We start from the raw sequence: 15,374 nt of genomic DNA, 5'->3' as shown, positions 1-15,374 counted from the left end.
TATATTCAGAATTATGTTATCACCACAAACTTGAGAATATTTTCATCATGCCAAAAAGAAATACCATACCCATTAACTGTCTGTCATTCCCTATTTTCCCCCCACACCCTGTCTTAGGCTACTTTGTGTCTATGTAGATTTGCCTATTCTAGACATTTCGTATAAATGGAATCATACAAGGTGTCTTGTGACTTTTATTTCATATAGCATAATGGTTTTAAAGTTTATACATGTTATAGCATGGACTTCATTCTTTTTATTAGCAAATGATATTCCATTGTATATATGGTTATGCCACATTTAGCTTATCCATTCATCAGTTGATTAATGAATGTTGTTTCCACTCTCGGGCTATTATAAATATTTTTGCAGTGATCATTGAGGCAAAAGTAGTCTATTTGATTTTTTTTTTTTTTTTTTTTTTTGGAGGGGTAATTTGCATGTAATACAAAGCTCAAAAACATGTACAGCTCAGTCAATTTTTACCTGGGTAAACCATCTAGATCAAGATATAAATAACATTTCCATTAGCCTACAACTAAATTTCCCTTGAGAGTCTGTCTTCTCAATCAATAACTTTTCTTCTTCAGGTTAACATTATTCTGACTTCTCTTAACTATAGATTACATTTGCCTGTCCTTGAACTTCATGTATATAGAATAGAATCACATGGCATGTACCCAGGTAGTCTGACTTCTTTCTCAACATGTTTTTGAGAGCTCTATTTATTGTTTGATTCTGTAGGTTGGTTTTATTTTTTGAAGTTACTGATTATTATTTTATTGTATGAATTGTACCACAGCTTGTTTATAAATGTACTTGTAAATGGTATTGTGGGTCTAGATGTTTATTTCTCTTCGATATATAAGGGTGAAGTTGCTAGGTTTTAAAGTAGGTGCATGTTAGAAACTGTTAATTTTCCAATATGGTTGTATCATTTTATACATCTGCTAGCACTGTTTGAGTTCTATTTTTTCCACATCCTCACCAGCACATTGGTGCATTGCTTATATTAGTTTGAAATAGGACCATCCTATCCCCATGTACTAATCTTTTTGTGATGTGCTTGTGTATATTTGCTAATATATATGTATGTATTTATTTATTTTGTGACAGAGGCAGAGAGTCAGAGAGAGGGACAGACAGACAGGAAGGGAGAGAGATGGAAAGCATCAATTCGTCGCAGCACCTTACCTGTTCATTGATTGCTTTCTCATATGTGCCTTGACCGTGGGGCTACAGCAGATCAAGTGATCCCTTGCCTAAAGCCAGTGACCTTAGGCCCAAGCTGGTGAGCCTTGCTCAAACGAGATGAGCCCGCACTCAAGCTGGCGACCTCAGGGTCTCAAACCCGGTTCCTCCACGTCCCAGTCCAACGCTCCAATCCACTGCGCCACCACCTGGTCGGGCTGCTAATATTTTTTAATGATCAACTGTTCCTTAGATGTTGCAGATGTTTTCCTTCTTTTTACATTGTTTATCCTAATGGGAGAAGCATATAAAAGTTTTACTTTTTTTATCCACTTGATAGTAAAGCTTTTATAGTTTTCAAAAGCTTTGGTGTCATGATTAGGTTTTCCCCACTAAGATAATTAAAAAAGATTCCTTGGTTTTCTTCCATTACTCTTCCAGTTTTATTATTTTATATTTTAACCCTAAGAAGTTAGAAATTGGTAAAGGCCCTTTGTTAATGTAATATTAGTGGAGTACCTATTGTCCTGTAGAAAGATACAGTGAGTGGCATAAACCCACTTTTAACCCATGTGTAGCTTTCCAGCCAACAAAAATAGTGGTGGTTGTGGTGGTTTTTGTTGTTGTTTTTTTTTTTTTTCATTTTTCTGAAGCTGGAAACAGGGAGAGACAGTCAGACAGACTCCCGCGTGCGCCCGACCAGGATCCACCCAGCACGCCCACCATGGGGCGACGCTCTGCCCACCAGGGGGCGATGCTCTGCCCATCCTGGGCGTCGCCATGTTGCGACCAGAGCCACTCTAGCGCCTGGGGCAGAGGCCACAGAGCCATCCCCAGCGCCCGGGCCATCTTTGCTCCAATGGAGCCTTGGCTGCGGGAGGGGAAGAGAGAGACAGAGAGGAAAGCGCTGCGGAGGGGTGGAGAAGCAAATGGGCGCTTCTCCTGTGTGCCCTGGCCGGGAATCGAACCCGGGTCCTCCGCACGCTAGGCCGACGCTCTACCGCTGAGCCAACTGGCCAGGGCGGTTTTTGTTGTTTTAATATGACTCCTAAACATAAACCAGTAACTTCATTTGAGGTTGCAATCATACATAGAAAGCAGTCTTTTTCAATTCAGAAGAAAAAATCACAGTATTGGGACCTCAAAAGAGTTGTATGCTGTATTCTATGGGTGATTTAAGGAACTAAAGATTAAGTTGGTAATATTTTGGTTATGTCTTACTGGCTTTAACATACTCTCTGAGAAAGATGAGATTCTACTGTGTTTGGATATAGAAACAACATGTTATGTCTTGATATTTGCTAACATCTCTCTCCCTTCCTGTCTGTCTGTCCCTCTCTCTGACTCTCTGCCTCTGTCACAAAATACATACATACATACATACATACATACATATATTAGCAAATATATACAAGCACATTACAAAAAGATCAGTACAAGGGGATAGGATGGTCTTATTTCAAACTAATATAAGCAATGCACCAATGTGCTGGTGAGGATGTGGAAAAAATAGAACTCAAACAGTGCTAGCAGATGTATAAAATGATACAACCATATTGGAAAATTGACAGTTTTATTTATTCCTTACAACCATCCTGTGAAGTAGATTTTGTTACATTAATTTTGTAATTAAGACTTAGATTTGCTGAATCAACTTGCACAAGAGTTAAAAATGTAGAAGGTGGCATCACCTATACAGGGTAGAGCAAAAGTTAGGTTTATAGTTCATATGGAAAATAATATAAGAATAAACTCTGTTTCGTGTACTCATAACCGTAAACCTATTTTTGCCGCACCCTGTATGTTGGGGGGAGACAGGGATAGGGAAAGAATGGGTAGGCATGGGTGTGCTCCTAAGAGGGAGTGTGGTCCTTCATTAAAATTTTAAGTTTCCACAGGTCATCCTCAATTGTTCTATTTAATCCTGTATTCACAGCTCCTGGTATGGTGTTTTGCAGCAAGAACACTTACATATATAATTTTTTGGAGTAACTGAATAAAGTATCATTCTAGGTTCTAATATGGAAGAAATTTTTCCTATCCAAAAGAAAATTTTTGATTTGAAGAATGTTTGGGGGACAGGCTATAAAGAGGAAACAAAAATCACTGATGTTCATGTAAAAGTGTGCAGGAAAATATTAAAACATGGACTGGAAGGAGGAGATGACATTATAGATGGTTAAATCAGAGGAGAGGGAGTCAAACTAAGAAAACATAAACAAGAAGGGATTTAACTTGAAGGTTCAGCTCTTTTTAGGAAGTCAGAGGAAAATATGACAGATTTAAGAATCATTATATAACTTGGCGATGTTAATGAAAATGACCCAGGTTCATAGTATGACATCTGGAAAACAGAAAATATATAAAAAATAGCTTTTTTATAATCCCACCACCCCAGAGATAACTATATTAGCAATTTTGGTATATTTGATTTTCTGTATGCTATATGTTGCATTGTATATGCATATAAACATATTTATTAAAATATTTCATGGTTTGTGTCCTACTCTTATTGAATGTATAAAGTTATTGATTTTTAATTTTCTATTGAAATATAACCTGCATACAGAAAAGTGATCATTAGGATATAGTAGACTAATTTTTACAAACTGAACACACTTTTATAACAGCCATATTAAGAAGTAAAACATTAGCACCTTTGAAACTAATCTCCAGGTTATTTTTTACTGATTTAGTTTGTTTCTAACCACTGAATAGACCATTTCTATGGAGAAATTATTACTGAATTGGGAAAATAGGTATTACAGAGGATATTGTTTTTGAGCTGCTGTCACCAGTGTAGGTTTAAGAATGTTAATTATGACCTGACCAGGTGATAGCACAGTGAGTAGAGCATTGGACTGGGATGCCTCTCTTCTTTCTCCTTCCTGTTTGTCCCTCTCTCTATCCCTCTTGCTAAAAAAAAAAAAAAAAAATGTTAATTGAGATAAGTGGAAAGTGCAGCGGAATGCAGGCAAATGGAAACATCCAAAATGGTTTAGGAGTTGGGATATTAAATTTTTTTTAGTTATCCTAGGTGAGTGACAGAAAATAGGGCAGGGACTAACAGAGAGCCCTTGGTGTCAGCCCAGCAGTAGAATAGAGTATAGAGAATATTTGTTTGCTGAAATTTAAAATGTGTGTTTTTGTTTATAGGCACACAAGTCTCTGAATTTTGTTTCGACACTGCTTCAGATTACTATGTCTGAACAACTGGATTTACCTGTGAGACAAGCAGGCAAGTTTCCGTTCCTGAATTATTTTCTTGTGTGTATGTAAGTATATTGTTTAAATAGCAGAAATATCTTGGAGTGGCCCTCAGTGATTTTCTTACCTGAAAATCAGTTTGCCCTCGTGTTTACTACAAACAGCAGGCACCTTGATATTTGGTGGCTGAGTTTAAAGGAATGCAATATTTCATTGACTTTTTTTATTTTTAAGTGGGAGGAGGGGAAATAGACAGACTGACAAAACTCCTGCATGCACTCAACTGGGGCCTGACTGGGGCCCACCCGGGGCCAATGCTCAAACCTGTCAAGCCACGGCTGCAAGATGGGTAGAGAGAGAGGAAAGGAAGGGGAAGAGTTCACTTCTAATGTGTGTCCTGACTGGGGATCAACCTAGGACATCCATACACGGGGCTAATGCTCTGTCTGCTGAGCCAACCAGCCAGGGCCATAATTCATTGAATTAAAAGAGAAGCTAGAAAAAGAATTTGGGATTCATTAAAAGAGCCTTTGTTTATGCAGTTGTTTCTTAACAGCTATTTGCTTTTACTATTTATTTTAACAATTTAAAAAGAACTGTTTCTTAGTTCAGATTTTAGCGAGATATTGAACAATTCTGTCAGTATCAAAGTCTGTGAAAATGTGGCACACTACTTCTGATATTATGTTGGTCTGCAGAATAATGCACTTCACATCTTTATGTTTTCTTAATTTATTTTCAGGTGTATAAATTTTATTGGAAATTCAAGGTACCAGTAATTTTATCATTCTAGAAAAACTATGTTTATATTCTGAAGTTATTTCTTGCTCTTCTTTTCCTTTATACCAATTTCTTTTTTTTTTATGTGAGAGGAGGGGAGATAGGCTCTTGAATGCACCCTGACCAGGATTCACCCATGGTCGCTGGCTTGAGCTCAAAGGTCGCTGGCTTAAGCAAGGGGTTACTGGCTCGGCTGAAGCCTGCAAGGGGTTACTGGCTCGGCTGAAGCCTCCCAGTCAAGGCACACATATGAAGCAATCAATGAACAACTAAAGTGACGCAACTATGAGTTTATGTTTCTCATCAACCCTCTCCCTTCCTGTCTGTCTCTCTAAAAAACAAACAGAAAAGACCATATTAATGGCTAAATAATTTACCATAATGTGCCATATGCAGTGAACTATTTCTCAATTATTAGAATTTAATCTCCGGTCTGCTTCATGAACAGTTGTATTCTTAGTACCTAAAATACTACCTGACACACTGAGGGTACTGAATGAATGAATGAATGAATGAATATAGTTGTTTATGATTTTTTTAGAAAACTTGGTATATAAGTCGTACAGTCATGAAACTTTTCTTTTTTAAGTGAGGGAGGGGAAATAAACTCCCACATGTGCCTCAACCTGGGATCCACCCAGCAACCCTCATCTGGTGCCAATGCTTGAATCAACCAGGCTATCCTCAGTACCCAGAGCCAACACTTGAAATCGAGCCACTGGTTGTGAGAGGGGGAGAGGGAAAGGGAGGGAGAGATCCAAGTTGGGTGGATCCCAGGCGGGGCGCATGTGGGAATCTGTCTCTCTGCCTCCCCTCCTGTCACTGAATAAACCCTGGCAGGTTTGCTCAGCAGTAGAGCATTGGCCTGGCATGTGGAAGTCCTGGATTCAATTCCCAGTCAGGGCACACAGGATAAGCAACCATCTGCTTCTCCACCTCCACCCCTTCTCCCTTCTCTCCCTCTCTCTCTCTCTCTCTCTCTCTCTTCCCTTCCTGCAGCCATGGCTTGGTTGGAGCAAGTTGGCCCTGGGCTCTGAGGATGGCTCAATGGCCTGGCCTCAGGTACTGAAATAGCTTGTTTGCTGAGCAGCAGAGCATGGGCCCCAATGGGCAGAGCCCTAGTAGGGGGCTTGCTGAGTAGATCCTGATTGGAGCGTGTGTGGGAGTCTGTCTGCTTCTCCACTTCTCACTTAAAAATAAAAATAAAAAACGTTGACATTTTCCCATTTGGTTATTTTTTTAGATAAGAATCTTTGCCTTTAAATCTCAATTTTATACTAAGATGTTGAAAGTGTTTGGAATTTAAGAGGAACCTTAACACATTTTAGAGACTTTATTATGTGTATCATGTATGTTACTTGGCTCTGACTCCTGGTCACCCTATGAACAAATGATGTCCACAATATCCTCTCCTTATCAGCCCTATTCAGCTCATGTAGAATTGTGCCTATGGATTCCTTTATGTAGACAAGTTATCTTATATTTGGTTGTTGTTTTTGCTGCCTCCTATTTTTCCCAGCAGTACTGTCTTTTCCAAAAAAACCATGCCTTCTCATAATGTGTGTGAAGTAGAATAGCCTCAGTTTTGTCATTTTTACCTCCAACAATGTATCAGGCCTTAATTTGCTCTAGGGTCCACTTGTTCATTCTTCTGGTAGTTCAGGGTATCGGTACTGTAAAATTAAATTGTACTGGGAAGTAATTTTTTTGTTTGTTTTGTTTTTAGTATTACAAAACCAGAAGCAACCAAACTATGGAATTGATAAAAAGAAATTTTAATATACTCATTACTTTAAAAGTTATATCCTTATAATAATTGAATGATGTTCTGTAGTGTATGGCATATGGTGGTTTCATCTTCTAGACTTTGAAAGATTTCTGTCTTTGTAGTAGAGTTTATAATCCTGGATGGAGTAGACTATGAATTATAAGATTCATACAGTACAGTTCTCACTTGTTAGAACAAACAACTTTTAAAATACCAAATCAACGTTCTACAAATGAATATATATACCCTATTCCTTTGTGCATTACAATAGAAGGAAATAAACTGTCAGGTCTTGATTTTGATGTTTGTTCTGTTTTGGAGCTAAAATTCTAGAAGTATTAATCTGAAATATGTCAACCTCATATACTGAGTCAGTGTTGTTTACTATAAATGTAGTTTATCTTAAAACTTTTGTTGAAGGTTATTTTAATATGTAGTCTTAATCTTTTTTGAAATACGAGATAGGGTATTTTAATTTCCAAGATAAAGCAAAGTAGCATATAAAAAACCATAGAGTTGTATCAGTTATCCTTATTCAAATAGGTGCAGGGCTCCAGGTAAGAGTTAATCACTCACTATCAGAAAAGAGCTAGTGTTTTTGCAGAAGTTAGGAATTAATTAATTTTGAATGATTTATCTTTCCTATACGTTTGTGATTGAGGGTTTCCTCTCCCTGTTCACCCCACCCCCCATTTTGGGTGAGAGGCCTGAAGGAAAAGCATTGTTAGCAATCTAATTTAGTTCATAACTAGTTCAAGTTAACTAGTTATGTACAATATAGCAGATTGATAGCTGACAGAAAATAATAATCTGTCATTTTAGAGCAAAGCAAATTCTTCCATAAAATAACATGAATTTGAAGCAGTGTGATGTGGTGTATGTTTGAAATGCTTAGATTTGAGGACTGAGAATATTTTATAATATAATTTTTCTATGATAAAAATAACTTGTGTGGCCCTGGCCGGTTGGCTCAGTGGTAGAGTGTCGGCCTGGCGTGCAGAAGTCCCGGGTTCGATTCCTGGCCAGGGCACACAGGAGAAGCGCCCATCTGCTTCTCCACCCCTCCCCCTCTCCTTCCTCTCTGTCTCTCTCTTCCCCTCCCGCAGCCCAGCCGAGGCTCCACTGGAGCAAAGATGGCCTGGGCCCTGGGTATGGCTTCTCCGCCTCTGCCCCAGGCGCTGGAGTGGCTCTGGTCGCAACAGAGCGACGCCCCAGAGGGGCAGAGCATCGCCCCCTGGTGGACAGAGCATCGCCCCCTGGTGGGCGTGCCGGGTGGATCCCAGTCGGGCACATGCAGGAGTCTGTCTGACTGTCTCTCCCCGTTTCCGGCTTCAGAAAAATACAGGGGAAAAAATAAATAAAAAAATAACTTGTGTGTATCTAAGTTAGTTGAGCTGGGCTGCTGTAACATAATACCATAGACTGCATGGCTTATTAAACAATAGAAATTTATTTCTTAAAGTTCTGCAGGCTGAAAAGTCCAAGATAAAGTCACTGGCAGATGAACTGTATACTTTCTGATTCATAGAACCTCAGATCGTGGGAGGTTGAGCAAGCTCTTTGGGGTCTCTATTATAAGGGCATTAATTTCATTCAAGAGGACAGAGCCCCAGTCATGCACCAAAGGCCTTAATAGCATCACATTGGGGGATAAAATTTCAATCTGAATTTTGAGGGCCACAAATATTCACTCTGTGGCAGTGATATTACTATAGAAGAAGCTCTGTTGGTTGGTAGGTGGTTTTTTTCTTTAGAGGCTTCATTTAAAAAACTCATTTGTTAAAATTAATCTAAATAGCTTTCCTCCAGAAAGTAGGATAAGAAGTGTTATGAATAAATGTGATGTAAAAGGTCTTAACAGTTTTATTTGTAGTGGGGTTATTTGCAAAGTTGTCTTAGTCTCTTTAATAAACTTTATAGATGACTACTGTAGGTAAAAGTATTAAATTTGTGTTTGATTATCAACTTTTAAATAATAGAATGCAATATTTTGTTTTTTACAAAGATAGTGTTTTAACCATGGTTGGTCTGAAAGCAAGAAGTGGAGGTGTGGATCCTTATAAGGAATATTCTCTGCATTCATAGTAAATACTCTTGTCAAATTAATCTATATTTTAGGTGTTATCTATTTGAAAAATATGATAACGCAGTATTGGCCAGATCGAGAGACAGCGCCACGGGATATATCCCCTTATACTATTCCAGAAGAAGATAGACATTGTATTCGAGAAAATATTGTAGAGGCCATTATCCACTCTCCTGAGCTCATCAGGTATATGCATATATTTTTTTAAACTTATCCATTTTTGCAGACATAATTTGTGGGGGTTTAGGGAGGGTACAGAGGAAGGGTACTTTTCAGAACATACAAACCTATCATTTTTGCAGCAAAAAACTTAGAAAGTACTGTTAAAAGAGAATTTTTTGTTTGTTTTACATTGGTACTGCAATTAAGTTTACATTTGTAAAACCAAAAACTTTTTTTAAAATTTATTGATTTTAAGATGAGAAAAACACCTATTTCTTGTTACACTTATTCATTCATTGGTTGATTCTTGTATGAGTCCTACTAAGGATTGAACCTGCAACCATTGCATATCAGGATGATGCTCTAACCAACTGAGCTACCTTGCCTGGACCAAAACAAAAACTTAAACTTCATGTAAAACTTGTGAAACACACTGATCAGATGAAAGAAAACTATAGAATGTTGTCATATAATTTATATTTTAGTCTTTAATCTTTGAAATAGTAGGAACAGATAGTTTTTGCTCAGTGACTTATTTTTGTCAAAACAGCCATTTTCTTTGAGTCAGCAAAATTTTATGTAGGTATCATTCCTTCTTCCTTACTGTTTACTTTTGACTTTCAGGGTACAGCTTACTACATGCATTCATCATATCATCAAACATGATTACCCAGGCCGCTGGACTGCTATTGTGGACAAAATTGGCTTTTATCTTCAGTCTGATAACAGTGCTTGTTGGCTAGGAATTCTTCTTTGCCTTTATCAGCTTGTGAAAAATTATGAGTAAGTGTCTCTTTCAATTCCTGTAGAGTTTTGAGAAGTGGGAAAAGTTTGGAAAATTTAAGCAAATTTGTTTGAACATTTGGTATATATGTTAAAATTAGTGAATTATGTTGATTTTAATTTAGTGTTTTCTTTTTGAAATAGCATTCTTATTTTAATTCTACAGTCTCTCCTGTTGATTCAATTAATAAATTACTTTGGTTTTTTTCTTAATTATATGTTTCTCTATTCAGAAACTGAGGTAAACTTTTTTTAAATATGAAGGGAATCAAAGTACACTGAGCATTAGAGCTCTTTATTCTGGCTTTCTGTGAATTTTTATCTTAATTGAGGTCTTGATAACTTACAAGAACCTACCTCTAATTCTTTAAGACGAATATGTTGGAATTTTATATGACCATTTTTAATCATTGTGCTTTAGGAATTCATAGTCACCTGTTTCAGTGTCTGCGTATTTGAGCAAATTATAGTTCATATTAGTGACAGTAAAAGATTATTTTAGAACAAGTAGTCATTGTAGATCTAGGTTTAGGGATTCGGGGGGGAATCTAACCTTTGAAGTTGAGGTATATAGCACTAAAAGTAGTCAAGTGTCAGAGGGCTTTTCTCCTGTATGTGTGGTGAAAATCATGAAATTGGTAGGCACATGAAAGTTCTGACATTAGAACATTATGAGACAGGATTGAGGAACACTTACACTGTGATAGTGGCTTTATTTCCAGTCCTAACAGCTACACAGATGCCATTGTGAGTTCTCCAATTCTGGGGCTTATAGTTAGCTTCCAATACCCGTTCTGGATCCAAACTCAAAGTACCTGATGAACTGGTGCTTTTGGTCTGAGCAGGAAAGAAATATACCATTTACAGCATTGGTACTGGTGTTTTCTTATGTTCCCACCAACTACCCATCTTCCTGCTAAAGAATGCTCCATCTGTTGCTGCAACCTCTGTCAGAGTGTCAGTTGTAGTTGGTAAGTGAGTGACTAAAATGAGAGAAGAACAGGCCTGACCTGTGGTGGCGCAGTGGATAAAGCGTCGACTTGGAATGCTGAGGTCGCCGGTTCGAAACCCTGGGCTTGCCTGGTCAAGGCACATATGGGAGTTGATGCTTCCTGCTCCTCCCCCTGTTCTCTCTATCTCTCTCTCTCTAATAAAAATGAATAAATAAAATCTAAAAAAGTAAAATGAGAGAATAACAGTAATAAGCTGTCATTGTCTTTGAGGAGGTTCAAGACTCTCCTATAATCTTAGCAGGAGAGAGTTTGATTGAGATTCTTCAAATGGAAGATACAGGAGGCTGCCACAATATTGGGATTCCAGTTCATTTTGAGACAGTGTTTGATTGTGGAGCACAAGGTGTTTGTTCACAAGGGATCTGCGTGGACTGAAGCAGTTCTAAGAAAATTCATGAAGAAATTGGAAATTATGATGGCCTTCAGGAACCTAGATCCTTAGGAAATAAAGTCATTTGAAGGAGCATTTGATGGTTTTGTTTTGGGTTTTTTTGTGTGACAGAGAGAGGGACAGACAGACAGGAAGGGAGAAAGATGAGAAGCATTAATTCTTCATTGCGGCACCTTAGTTGTTCATTGATTGCTTTCTTATATGTGCCTTAACTGGGGGGGGGGGGCTACAGCAGGCCGAGTGACCCCTTGCTCAAGCCAGGGACCTTGAGCTCAAGCTGGTGAGCCTTGCTCAAACCAGATGAGCCTGCGCTCGAGCTGGCAACCTTGGGGTTTTGAACCTGGGTCCTCCGTATCCCACTCCGATGCTCTATCCACTCTGCCAACACCTGGTCAGGCAGAAGGAGCATTTGAAAAGGAAGGCATGTCACACCATGTGGAGTAGTGTGAACAAAAGAAAAGAAATGTACAGGGTGGAAATGAAACTCTTGTCTTTAGTGGGTAGTGAGAATACTACTGTGGTATATATAATTTCTGTTGAGAGTTTGGAGTAATTTTAGACTTGTAAATTGGGACTATGTTAAAGAGGGTTTTGAATGTCATAGGAAATTTGGATGTGATCTTTTAGATACTGATGAACCATTGAAGGTTGATTTTTTTTAGCAAAGGACAGACAGGGACAGGCAGACAGGAAGGGAGAGAGATGAGAAGCATCAACTCATAGTTGCGGCACTTTAGTTGTTCATTGACTTTCTTACATGTACCTTGACTGGGGGGGCTCCAGCTGAGCCAGTGACCCCTTGCTCAAGCCTACTGTGACCTTGGGTTCAAACCAGCAACCTTGGGCTTCAAGCCAATGACCCTTGGGCTCAAACCAGCGACCATGGGCCATGTCTATGATCTGATACTCTATACACAGCACCATCACCTGGTCAGGCTGAAGTGGTATTTTTGTTTGTTTGTTTGTTTGCTTGCTTGCTTTTAACAGAAAAGTTATGAGCTAGATTGGATTAACACAGCTCACCAGATTAATACACCATAGTCTTGTAGTAGGCTTTTATTAGTGCCACATTTTCACATGTTCATGCACTTTCAGGTCTTAAGGAATAGTAATTTGTCTCCTACCATAAATTACTTTTATACCCATTAGCTTAGATTAGCATGTAGTACCATCCAACTTCTAGTTCTCTACTCAGTGTAGAGGGGGAGGTAGAAGAGAAGAAATCTCTAACACGGAATAGATACTCAAACCCTCTTAATGCGGGTAATCACTTGGGTTGAACAAATGGAAAGAGGTGTATAATACAGTTCTCATCTTTATTGTTAAAAGGAAATATTGTCAATAATTATTATAGCTTATACAATTAGATTGGACTGTGCAAAGTTTTTCCTTTATAAATTATTATTGATTCAAAGAAATGTACAGATAGCCTTTTAAAATGTATGCTAGGTATACTTTCTCAGCACATTAAAATATTTAAAAATGTTTTATTGTTTAACAATCTCAGTCATTATTAATGTAACTTTTGTTTTGGTGTTTCCTATTCTTGGAAACTGACTTTGGTTCTCATTTTACCCAATAGCAAAAAAGAATCCAGCCTTTTAAAAGTGTCTACCTATATACCTTTTTAAAAATGGCTCAAATATGCAATTCTTTCTTTTTTTTTTTTTTTTTTACAGGGACAGAGAAAGAGTCAGAGATAGGGACAGACAGACAGGAACAGAGAGAGATGAGAAACATCAATCATCAGTTTTTCGTTGCAACACCTTTGTTCATTGATTGCTTTCTCATATGTGCCTTGACCGCAGGCCTTTAGCAGACCGAATAACCCCTTGCTTGAGCCAGCGACCTTGGGTCCAAGCTGGTGAGCTTTTTGCTCAAGCCATATGAGCCTGCACTCAAGCTGGCGACCTCGGGGTCTTGAACCTGGGTCCTCTGCATCCCAGTCCGATGCTTTATCCACTGCATCACCGCCTGGTCAGGCTCAAATATGCAATTTTTATTTATTTATTTTACAGAGAAAGGGATAGATAGGGACAGACAGACAAGAAGGGAAAGAGATGAGAAGCATCAGTCATTAGTTTTTCATTGTGACACCTTAGTTGTTCATTGATTGTTTTCTCATATGTGCCTTGACCGTGGGGCTACAGCAGACCAAGTAACCCCTTGCTTGAGCCAGTGACCTTGGCTCCAAGCTGGTAAACTTTTTTTTGCTCAAGCTGTTGACCTCAGGGTCTCGAACCTGGGTCTGGGTCCTCCACATCCCAGTCCGATGCTCTTATCAACTGCGCCACTGCCTGGTCAGGCAAATATGCAATTCTTAAATACATTTTTCCTCCTCAAAAAATCTACCAGTAGATAAAACTGGATTCAGGTAAAAGAAAACAATTTAAAGTGTTTTAGATGAATTAATCTAAAACGAAAAGCTGTGCCTTTTAGAATAATGACTTCTTAATACTAGTTTGTATTTTGCAAAGCTGTTAATGCCTATTGACTCTTTAATAGTGGAAGCTGAGTTTCTTTCTCATAGTTCTAAACTATAAATTTGATTATTTTCTTTTTTGAGTATAACAACAGACCTTCAACAATACAGTTAAAATGCCTAGGAATCTATATGTGAAATGTCTCTCAATTAGGTCAGCAGTTCTTTACCCATAGTCTTGGAGCAAAATGTTATTTAGAATTTAGGAATTTTTTTAATTTTAGGAAGGTAATAAGGGTCACATAATACATGTAATGTAATGTTCCTATTGAAGCCTGTACCACTACTTAATAGTAAAACATTAATATTATTATATTGGCTATGAAATATATGTGTGAACATTCACTCCACATGGAATAAATGAAGATCATAAAAATAGGCTGTTGAGGTTGGGTTTTGTTGTCAAATGGATTATTTAAAAATCTTCTGGTTTATTACAAATACTTTTAGAAATAGAATTATTTTCTCCCTTATAGATGCCATTCTGCCTTAATATTCTTGGTATGTAAATTACTTAAGGATGATAAAATAAAATTGATTTTATATCTGTCAGTTGCTGATGTTTAAAAGCCAAATCATTGCAGCTCCTCAGTCTTACAGTATTCAGAGTTAGAAATAGCGTAATGAAGTGATTAAGAGTGCAGACCTTGGATCTTGACTGCTGAAGTTTATACCTAGATGTGTATACTGGAAAAGATATCTGATTTGTCTGTGCCTCTGTTTCTTGCACTATAGAAGAGAGGGTACTAATGGGACTTTGAAGATTATGACCTCATGATAAATGCTGAGTATATTTTAGATGTTCTATTATTACTTGAGATTTTTCTAAAGTTGCTTTTGATTGCTTAGTAGGTTTATCTTCCACTTGCTTATATTTGTGTGAAAAAACAAATATATGTCATCTATAAATAAAATTGTGAAATAAAAATAAATTCTTACAGAATTAGTTTGTATTCCTACCCAAAGGTACAAGAAACCAGAGGAACGGAGCCCATTGGTAGCAGCAATGCAGCATTTCCTGCCAGTGCTAAAGGATCGTTTTATTCAGCTTCTTTCTGATCAGTCTGATCAATCTGTTCTCATTCAGAAACAAATTTTCAAGATCTTCTATGCCCTTGTTCAGGTAATTTTGTAAAGTAGTTACCAAGTATAAAAAGTCAGTGTGTCAAGATTTAGTGGATGATTTTTGCTAGTCAAATATAAGTATCCAAATTTATAAGGATGTTAAAAGTCCTAATGGAGCATACTTACCCAAATATACAAATCTAATAAAACTTAAATTCTAAATGGTCAATTTTAAGTTCTCTTAAACCATCCAACACTATTTACAAAATTTGTGAATTTTTCTTATACCTTTCACCTTAAGAATTCACAAGCTGAAAATCAAATTACTTGATTACAGTTTATAGCTAACAGGTACTCTGATATGCCAAAAATACAAAGATTATCCCAATAACTACAAAACCTATTCCTAAACTTATGTTACACAAAAATACTAATACTGTAGGCTT

General features: G+C 37.6%; 1 protein-coding gene across 1 annotated transcript in view; it reads left to right on the top strand.

The window, feature by feature from the left end:
* The window catches only part of IPO7 (importin 7), a 78,615-nt gene that overhangs the window by 15,814 nt on the left and 47,427 nt on the right, over positions 1-15,374 (top strand). Inside the window, exons 2-5 of the mRNA XM_066366042.1 lie at positions 4,348-4,429; positions 9,065-9,218; positions 9,819-9,977; positions 14,830-14,986. Of these exons, the coding sequence (XP_066222139.1) occupies positions 4,348-4,429; positions 9,065-9,218; positions 9,819-9,977; positions 14,830-14,986 (552 nt within the window). The remainder of the gene's footprint in view (positions 1-4,347; positions 4,430-9,064; positions 9,219-9,818; positions 9,978-14,829; positions 14,987-15,374) is intronic.

Source organism: Saccopteryx leptura, chromosome 1, assembly GCF_036850995.1.
Source record: "Saccopteryx leptura isolate mSacLep1 chromosome 1, mSacLep1_pri_phased_curated, whole genome shotgun sequence".
In the NCBI taxonomy this organism is placed as follows: Eukaryota; Metazoa; Chordata; class Mammalia; order Chiroptera; family Emballonuridae; genus Saccopteryx; species Saccopteryx leptura.
Note: the sequence above shows the minus strand (reverse complement) of the source record. Positions and strands in the feature narration are given on the sequence as shown.